This window comes from Thamnophis elegans, chromosome 9 (genome assembly GCF_009769535.1).
Source record: "Thamnophis elegans isolate rThaEle1 chromosome 9, rThaEle1.pri, whole genome shotgun sequence".
Taxonomy (NCBI): domain Eukaryota; kingdom Metazoa; phylum Chordata; class Lepidosauria; order Squamata; family Colubridae; genus Thamnophis; species Thamnophis elegans.
The window spans coordinates 70,197,985-70,207,666 of NC_045549.1; the positions used below are offsets into that span (position 1 = coordinate 70,197,985).

Genomic DNA, 9,682 nt, shown 5'->3' on the forward strand with positions numbered 1-9,682 from the left:
AAAAGGAAGGAAAGAAGGAAAGAGAAGGAAGGAAAGGAAGGAAGGAAGGAAAGAAGGATGGAAGCAAGGAAGGATTGAAGGAAGGAAAGGACAGGAAAGGAAGAAAGGAAAGAAGGATGGGAAGGAAAGGGAAGGAAGGAAGGATGGAAAGGAAGGAAGGAGGAAAGGAAGGAAAGGATGGAGGATGGAAAGGAAGGAAGGAAGGAAGGAAGGAAGGAAGGAAACCCACCGTTTCTTTCCTACGGTTTCCCGCGTTGCCCCCTTTCCAGCAGGGGAGTCCCAGATCTCCACGGAGGATATTTCCTTTTTGGGGGGGGGGGTCTGGCGAGGGGAGAGGTTCGGCCATTTCCCTCCCGGCCACTACGAGGAGCGAGAGACCCCCCCCCCCTTCCCGTCGGCCTCCGGAGCTGGAATGAGCCTCTCCGGGAAAACCGGAGCTGGGGGCCGCTCTCCCCTCGATTCCCTCCCTTCCCAGCCGCAACCAGTCGCCGGAGGATAAACGGGAAGCCTTGTATAGCGAGCGTAACTCGTAACTCGTCCCCTCCCTTTTTGCTGGCCCGTCTTCCCGGTTTTTTGTGCTGCAGGAGCAGATCCGCTCAGCTGCTCGGAGTTTGTTTGGGTTTTGTTAATTTTATTTTTCTCCGCCATTTCTCCACCACTCTGAGCAAAACTTGAGACTTGGCCGCCTCTTTCCTTCTTTCCTTCCTTCCCTCCCTCTCTCTCTCCTTCCCTCCCTCCTTCCTTCCTCCTCTTCCTTCCTTCCCCTCCTTCCTTCCTTCCATTCTTCCCCCCCTCCTTCCTTCCCTCCTTCCCCCTCCTCCTTCCTTCTGTCATTCCCTCCCTCTCTCCTTCCCTTCTTTCTTCCTTCCTCCTCTTCCTTCCTTCCTTCCATTCTTCCCTCCCTCCCTCCTTCCTTCCCCCTTCCTTCCTTCCCTCCCTCCGCCTTCCACTCGCGGCCCTTGGTCGTCCTCTGCTCTGTGTGTGTGTGTGTGTGTGTTTTGAAGAGCGGGGAGAGGCGGGCCTGGAGCTCTCTGCACCAACCAGCCGCACTTGAGCGAGACGAGCCGGTTGGGGGAAGCGGCGGGGCTCGCTCGACAAACCCAGCACAACTGCGGAGAAGGGAAACTGTGGACTCGGCTGGCTTTTTCATTCACAACTAAGGACTCCGGCCCGGATTTACCTCCGGCGCAACCTTTCGGACCCCCTCAGTGATTTTTGGGGGGTGGGGGTTCTCTCCACAACCCCCCCTCCTCCAGTTTCATAATTACGGGTGCAATTAAAACACCAGCGGTGGCCGTTTTTACGTGGGAAGCAGCTTCGGCGACACCCTCCTTCTCCCCCCCCCCCCGTTCGCTTCTTCTTCTCAACCTTCGCCAATATTAAAGAAGGGGTTTGGGGGAAGGGGTTTGTTCCCAGATGATTTCACCTTTGCCGCACGCACCCCCAACGCCCTTTGAACGGGAGGAAGCGGGGAAGGGGAGGTGGGGGGAGAAGGGAGGGCGAGAAGAAGTGAAGTTGCTGGCCGCTCTACCTGCATTGGGACAGGGAGGCAGAAACGGCGGAGCGAGGGAGTCTGCAGCTGCGGTTGCGAATCGCTCTCCCGGCTCTGCAGCCTCCCGAGTCCTCCCGACACAACCGCAGGTAGGAGCGGAAGACACACAGACACACACAGCTGCGGATGCAAGAGCAAAGTTGGAACGCCCGATTGAGCAAGACGGCGTTAAGTCCACCTTACATATGCATATATATGATCCCCCCCCCCTGGTCTTCCTCCAGCTCCATTTACGGATATCGGACGGATATCTTAATCTGGCAGCTTTGGGGCAAAGCGTCTCGCTTTGTGACTAATGACCTTGCGCAGTTGTGTGGGTTGGTTGTGGTTTTCCCGCCGCCCCCTCCCTCCCTCCCCTTTCTCCTTCTTTTCCCCCGCCTCTTGGAAGAAGAAGAAGAAGAAGAAGAAGAAAAAGAAGGAATATTTTCTCCGGAGGTCAGCATCGGAAACGGCCCCCCAACAGGGTTGATCTTTCGAGGACCAAAACGGGACGGCTCCGGGAGCTGCTCCGTAAACCAAGAACACTTTGCCCCTCCACCCCCTACCAAATGCATAAATAGCTGCAGCTGTCAGCCCCGGAGGCGGTGCATTTGCTTGAGTTTTCCGGGGGTTAAAAAAAGAAAGAAAAAAGGGGAAAAAAAATCACCTACCACTATCTAGCGCTGAGAGAGACAGAGAGGGGGGGGGAGGAGAGAGGGAAGGGGAGAGGGGAGACAGAGAGGGAGATAGGGGGGAAGAGAGCAACAGAGAGGGGGGAAGGAGAAAGAGCGGGGGAGAGAGAGAGAGAGACAGAGAGGGACTGGGGTTGCTGTGTCCCCCCCCCCCGCCTCTCTTTTCCGCCGGACACCAGCGCTCTTTGAATGAAGCGATTGGCGTCCCTCGCCCGCACCCTACCTCCCCCCCTCCCGCAGCCTTTTTGTGCGGAGCGGCGGGGAGACGAGAGCGAATGCCACGGCGGCGGAGAATGTCGGCTCGGAGCGAGCGAGCCAAGCGGGGAGACACACACACCACACACACACACACACACACACACACAGAGAGAGAGAGAGGCAGAGAAAGGGAGGGAGAGAAAGAAAGAGAGGAACAGATAGAGTGAGAGTGAAGTGAACTGAACTAGGGAAGGGGAACGAGAGAGGAGAGGAGAAGGGAAAGCGAGAGATAGAGAGAGGGAGGGAGACAGAGAGAGAGCGAGAGAGGTACAGAGAGAGGGGGGAGAGAGAGGGAGGGAGAGAGAGAGAGAGAGGCGGTTTTAGCTGCTCGGAGGGGTAGGCGGGTTGGTAGGGACAGCGGCAAAGCGAAGCTGGATCTGCTCTCCCTCTGCCGTTGTTCCTCCGGCTTTTTCCTCGCCAAAGCGGTTCCAGCGCTGCCGGGGGGAAAGGAGGAGGAGCAGGCGAAGAGGAGGAGGAGGAGAAAGCCAAAGAGGAGGAGGAGGAAGAGGCGGAATCCCTTCCCCAACCTATCTGCGGAGCTGCAGCTTTTTTGAAAAAAGCCAGCCACACATTTGCCCCGTGAACTGTGAGGGGAGAGCAACTGCAGAAGGCAAGGGAAGGAGACGAGAGGAGGGGGATAGGCAGAGACTGCGGCCAAACCTGGGTCTGCTTCTCTTTCCCCCCCCCCCACCCCTCCCCGTCGCACACACACACACACGCACGCACACACACAGTGGCTCGCGCCAGCCCCGGTTTCTTCGTTCTTCTTCTTCTTCGTTTTTTTTTAACCTACTGCACCAAAGAGGATGGCAAGCGAAGTTTTTTCCGCCAGAGCCGGCAAACGGATTTTATAATCGAACTTCAGCCCGTCGCCGAGGGTTTTTTATCTCATTTTTCTCCCCTCTCTCTGCATCGCTCTCGACTGGCACAAGCAGCGGCAAAGGCGTTTTGGAAGGTGGGGGAAAAGCGGCGGTTACCCCTCTGGACTGCCGGGGGTTGTGTGGTTTTTTTTGGGGGAAGGGGGGAGAGCCGAGGAAGGCGGGTGGGGTGGGGTGGCGGGGAGGGGGGGGGGGCCCTTCCGTCCTGCAAGATGTGGAAGATGCCGGCGCTCCTGGGTTTGGTGCAACCGCGCTGCCGCCGCTGCTGCCGCTGCTGCTGCTGGTTCCTGCTGCTCCTGCCGCCGCCGTTTTGGGTCAGCCTGGCGGCGGCCAAGCAAGTCCTGCGGTACCGCTTGGCCGAGGAAGGGCCGGCCGACATCCGGATCGGGAACGTGGCTTCGGACCTGGGCATCGTCACCGGCTCGGGCGAGGTCACGTTCAGCCTGGAATCCGGCTCGGAGTACTTGAAGATCGACAACATGACGGGCGAGCTGAGCACCACGGAGCGGCGCATCGACCGCGAGAAGCTGCCGCAGTGCCAAATGATCTTCGACGAGAACGAGTGTTTCCTGGACTTCGAGGTGTCGGTCATCGGGCCCTCGCAAAGCTGGGTCGACTTGTTCGAGGGCCGGGTCATCATCCTGGACATCAATGACAACACGCCGACTTTCCCTTCCCCGGTGCTGACCCTCACCGTGGAGGAGAACCGTCCGGTGGGCACGCTCTACCTGCTCCCTACCGCCACCGACCGCGACTTCGGGCGCAACGGCATCGACCGCTACGAGCTGCTGCAGGAGCCCGGAGGGGAGGCCGGCAGGCGAGGCGCCGGGCCCCCGGCCGCTGCTTCCGCCACCGACGGGGCCCTCTATCCCGGCAAGCGGAGGCAGGAGACGGACGGGACGGCCCGGAGTAGCGTCTTCGAACTGCAGGTGGCCGACACGCCCGACGGCGAGAAGCAGCCGCAGCTGATCGTCAAGGGGGCTCTGGATCGCGAGCAGAGGGACTCGTACGAGCTCAGCCTGCGGGTGCGGGACGGGGGCGAGCCGGCGCGGTCCTCGCAGGCCATCCTGCGCGTGCTGATCACCGACGTAAACGACAACAGCCCGCGCTTCGAGAAGAGCGTCTACGAGGCGGACCTGGCCGAGAACAGCAGCCCCGGCACGCCGATCCTCCAGCTGCGGGCGGCCGACGCCGACGCCGGGGTCAACGGCCAGATCGAGTACGTCTTCGGGGCCGCCACCGAGTCGGTGAGGCGCCTGCTGCGCCTGGACGAGTCGTCGGGCTGGCTCAGCGTCCTGCACCGCATCGACCGCGAGGAAGTGAGCCAGCTGCGCTTCACCGTCATGGCCCGGGATCGCGGGCAGCCCCCCAAGAACGACAAGGCCACGGTGGTGCTGACCATCCGCGACGAGAACGACAACGTGCCCACCATCGACATCCGTAAGATCGGGCGCATCCCGCTGCGCGACGGGGTGGCCAGCGTGGCCGAGGACGTCCTCGTCGATACTCCCATCGCCCTGGTGCAGGTTTCCGACCGCGACGAAGGCGAGAACGGCGTGGTGACCTGCACAGTGGTGGGGGACGTGCCCTTCCAGCTCAAACCGGCCAGCGAAGGGGAAGGGGAGCCGCAGAACAAGCGCAAGTACTTCCTCCACACCTCGGCCCCGCTGGACTACGAGGCCGTGCGGGATTACAACGTGGTCATCGTGGCCGTGGACTCCGGCAGCCCCAGCCTCTCCAGCAACAACTCCCTGCTGGTCCGGGTAGCGGATACCAACGACAACCCGCCCATCTTCAGCCAGCCCGTCTTGGAGGTGCCCTTCCCGGAGAACAACGCCCCGGGCGAGCGGGTGGCCACCGTCTTGGCTACCGACGCGGACAGCGGCAAGAACGCGGAGTTGGCTTACTCCTTGGAGCCCTCGCCGCTGGCGGCCGAGGCGCCCGCGGGCCTCTTCACCATCGACCCGGATTCCGGCGACGTGCGGGTGCAGGCGGTGCTGGATCGCGAGCAGCGGGACACCTACGAGTTCCAAGTCACGGCCCGCGACAAAGGGGTGCCCCCGCTGCAGGGCTCGGCTTTGGTGGTGGTGCGGGTGGCCGACCGCAACGACAACGAGCCCCGCTTCATGCAGGACGTCTTCACCTTCTACGTCAAGGAGAACCTGCAGCCCAACAGTCCCGTGGGCATGGTGACCGTGATGGACGCCGACAAAGGGCGCAACTCCCAGCTCACTTTGGCCATCCAACCCGGCGCGCAAGAAGCCGCCGCCGCCGGCGCCGATCCGCCGGGCATCTTCTCCATCGAGAACGACACGGGCACCATCTACTCCACCGTCTCCTTCGACCGCGAGCTGCAAACCAGCTACACCTTCCGCGTGAAAGCCGTGGACGGCGGCGAGCCGGCGCTCTCGGCCACGGCCACCGTCTCGCTCTTCGTGATGGACGAGAACGACAACGCGCCGGCCGTCACCTCGCCCGCCAACAGCTCCTACACCTTCCTGCCTCCCTCCAGCAGCCCGCGGGTGGTGGTGGCCGCCGTGCAGGCCCGCGACGCCGACGCGGGCCAGAACGCCGAGCTGACTTACAACCTGGTGGGCGGCAACCCTTTCAAGCTCTTCGAGATCGACCCTTCCAGCGGGGTGGTCTCGCTGGTGGCCAAGCTGGCCCCCAAGCACCACGGCTTGCACCGCCTGGTGGTTCAAGTCAACGACAGCGGCCAACCGGCTCAAGCCACCACGGCTTTGCTCCACGTGTTCGTCAACGAGAGCGTGGCCAACGCCAGCGCGGTGGAGAGCCAAGTGGCGCGGAGTTTGCACACGCCGCTGGGCCGGGACATCGCCGGCGACCCCAGCTACGAGTTGACCAAGCAGCGCCTGAGCATCGTGGTGGGAGTGGTGGCCGGCGTGATGGCCGTGGTGCTGCTCATCCTGGTGGTGGTCCTGGCCCGCTACTGCCGCTCCAAGGGCAAGCACGGCGGCTACGAGGCCGGCAAGAAAGACCACGAGGACTTCTTCACGCCCCAGCCCCACGACAAGGCCAAGAAGCCCAAGAAGGACCGCAAGGGCAAGAAAGGGGGAGGCAAGCAGCCCCTCTACAGCAGCATCGTCACCGTGGAAGCCTCCAAGCCCAACGGGCAGCGCTACGACAGCGTCCACGAGAAACTCTCGGCCGCCGACAGCCCGGCGTTGAGCCGCTACCGCTCGGTCAACGGCGGCCCGGGCAGCCCGGATTTGGCCCGGCATTACAAATCCAGCTCGCCTTTGCCCACCGTCCAGCTTCACCCCCAGTCGCCCACCGCCGGGAAAAAGCACCAAGCCGTGCAGGACCTGCCGCCGGCCAACACCTTCGTGGGCGCGGGGGACAACATCTCCATCGGGTCGGATCACTGCTCGGAGTACAGCTGTCAGGCCAGCAGCAAGTACAGCAAGCAGGTAAGAGGAATCTTCCTCTCCCCCCCCCTCCCGCTCCCCTCCCCTCCCCCGTATTTTCCCCCAGGCCTCCGGGCTCAGCCCAAACTCGGTGGGGAGGGGGAGTTCCCTCCCATTCCCCCTCCCCCCTTTTTTGGCAGCCTCTTTGAACCCCCAAGGCTGTAGTAAGTGGTTCCAAGCTTATAGTTGTAAGCTATATGCTAGTAAGTGGTTCAAATGCAGTGGGTTTCTCCAGTGAGTTGGATTTGAACTCTGAATCAGGCAGGGATTCCGAGGAGAGTTCCATTCGCACCCCTGGAAACTCCTGGGCATGGTTGGATGGCCAATGGATGGATGAAGCTGGGCCCAGGGGCATCCCTAGGCTGCAAGAGGCACAGCCTGGCATCCGGCCACAGGGAGCCTTGGGTTGCCCAACCCCCACGCAACCCCCCCCCCCCATACACACACAGAGAGCCAAATCTGTTTCCTCTTCCCCCCTGGTGTAGATTTCCCTCCTCCTCCTCCTCCTCCAACAATGTCCTGTTTACCCTCAGTGTCACACCTGTGCAGGGGCCCAGTTTGATTTCTTCCTCTTTATCCAAGCTAATTTGTGGTTGGAGAGATCCCTGCATCCCGAAGGCAGGTTGTAGGAGAACCTGGCCTCCCATCTTCGCCAGCTGGAATTGGCACCGGCTGGACCTGTTTGGGAGCAGAACGAGTGGGTTGGAGGCAGGCAGGGAGCAGCCAGCGGGATTAACCATCCTTAAATTAACTACAGCTGGGGGCAAAGGAGTCATCCTTCTCACCGCAAGCAGGCAGGGTCAGCCTCCTCCTCCCATTCCTGTTACACCTGTTGTGTGGGGGCCTGAGGAGCCGTATCTGGGGGGGGGAGGGGGAAGATTCAACCCTCTCCCCCTTAGGTACCACTCCTCAGGCCCCACGCAACTCAGTACAACTCCTTGTAGCAAAACCTGGTCTATCTCTCTATTCATCTCCTTCACAGGGGAGACTTAAGTGCTCTTTAGCTGGCTGTATCTCCTGCCTTATTCTGTATACTTTGCCAAGGGAGGTTCCAGGTGTTTTAAATCCTCTTTGTCACTGCTGTCACCATGAACAGGGATGGCCATGACTCAGATATGGGACTGGAAACCAAGACAATAAACAGACCTAGTTTTTTAGTGTCTCTGAAAGAGCGTGAATACATCTGTAACAGTTGAGAAAGGTCCTAAAATACGCTGATAGAGTGATGTGCAAGCAGCTGATCTTATTGTGTTTGTGTCCCCCGTATCTTATTTATCCAGTGTTTGCACCTAGTTAACTTCTCTTACTTTTGACCTTCTTTGGGACAGAGATCTAAAGAAATTCCTTGGTTTGTAGTAAGCACTTAGTGTCGGGTTAGTGAAAGAATATCATGTTAACGAAAAAGGATGTAAGTGGGTGAGTAGCATTGTGTGATAATCCGGTCCTTTCCCCCATTCTCTATCCTGCTGGGTTTATGAGACAGGATGCTGAAAGGTGAAAACAATTGAATTCCTATTGACAGGCAGTGGATAGATGCTGGACGGGAAGAGTGGTGTCACCCAGTCTTAGCCTTCCTCGCTGTCATATTGAGCCATGCATTGAACGCTGGCAGAAAGCCACAATTAAATGTGCAATTGTTCCCGTGCATGCAAACACATAAGGACAATGATGTTTTGTTGGTTTTCTTTTTAATAAATAGTCACACAAGGCTGAATTGCAGGGAGCAGCTGAGCTTTTTGGATGCTTTTTGGTGTCTGCCAGAGAGAGGTAGGACACCCCGTGCCATGGCTCAGAACTACGGTTCCCAGCGGGGTTAAAGCTTGGAGATGCTGGCAGCAACACCTGGAAAGCCACAGTCATCTCTTGAACCATGACTCCAGAAAGGCAAAGAAACTGAAACTATCAATGCTCGTCGTGATAGGATGGCTTGGGGCTGACTCCACTAGTAGCCAATCCAATCCAAACCAGCCTGCCACTTTGTGAACCAATGTTAACGTGATGTCCAGATGTCCCTCAGACATCCATAAGACCGTCCACCAGCATTTAGCATCAGCTGGGTAGGAGGACCATCCCTTGATCCATCCACTCGAATGGATAACTGTAGTCACCTAGATACATCTCTCTTTCTGACATCACAGGATGCCCCTTAGAGAAGTGAAGCGTTTAGGCCTACGCAAAAGTGACTCACAATAGGGACGCTGCGCCTCAATAGCTAAGACGCTGAGCTTGTCGATCAGAAAGTTCGGCAGTTCGAATCCCTAGTGCTGTGTAATGGAGTGAGCTCCCATTACTTGTCCCAGCTTCTGCCAACCTAGCAGTTCGAAAATGTGTAAAAAATGTGAGTAGAAAAAATGGGGACCAAAAATAGAGACGGTAACAGCGTTCCGTGAGCCTTCGGCGTTTAATCATGCCGACCCCATGACCACAGAGTCGTCTTCGGACGGCGCTGGCTCTTCGGCTTTGAAACAGAGATGAGCACCGCCCCCTAGAGTGGGAAACGACTAGCACATTTGTGCGAGGGGAACCTTTGCCTTTACTTTTAAAGCGGCCCAAGAAATAACATCATCTCAACAACCACAATATTTCCCCTTGAAAAATGAAAATTTTGCCAGATGCAGCTTCTCCTATTCTTGGGAACAATCCCATGGGGAAAAGGAGGAGTGGGTTTTTTAACCCAATTTTCTTTGAGGTCCCTTCCAGAATCGGATCCCAGAGAATACTGGCTGTATTTATTTGCCGCTAAATCTCAAGGGCCCATTGGAAAGCTTTAGAATGCTTCATCTCTGATGTCAACTTCCTCTAAAGCTCTATTCCCTTCCCTGTGATCCCTATTCCCAATTGCATTAACCTGGTCTAGCGCTAAGAAAGACAAAATAATTTGGAGTGACAATAACT

At 58.3% G+C, this 9,682-nt stretch overlaps 1 protein-coding gene across 1 annotated transcript in view; it reads left to right on the forward strand.

Moving 5' to 3' along the window:
* Nucleotides 1-3,580: 3,580 nt before the first annotated feature.
* Nucleotides 3,581-9,682, forward strand: part of PCDH7 (protocadherin 7) — a 638,376-nt gene continuing 632,274 nt past the window's right edge. Inside the window, exon 1 of the mRNA XM_032223671.1 lies at nucleotides 3,581-6,790. Within this exon, the coding sequence (XP_032079562.1) occupies nucleotides 3,581-6,790 (3,210 nt within the window). The remainder of the gene's footprint in view (nucleotides 6,791-9,682) is intronic.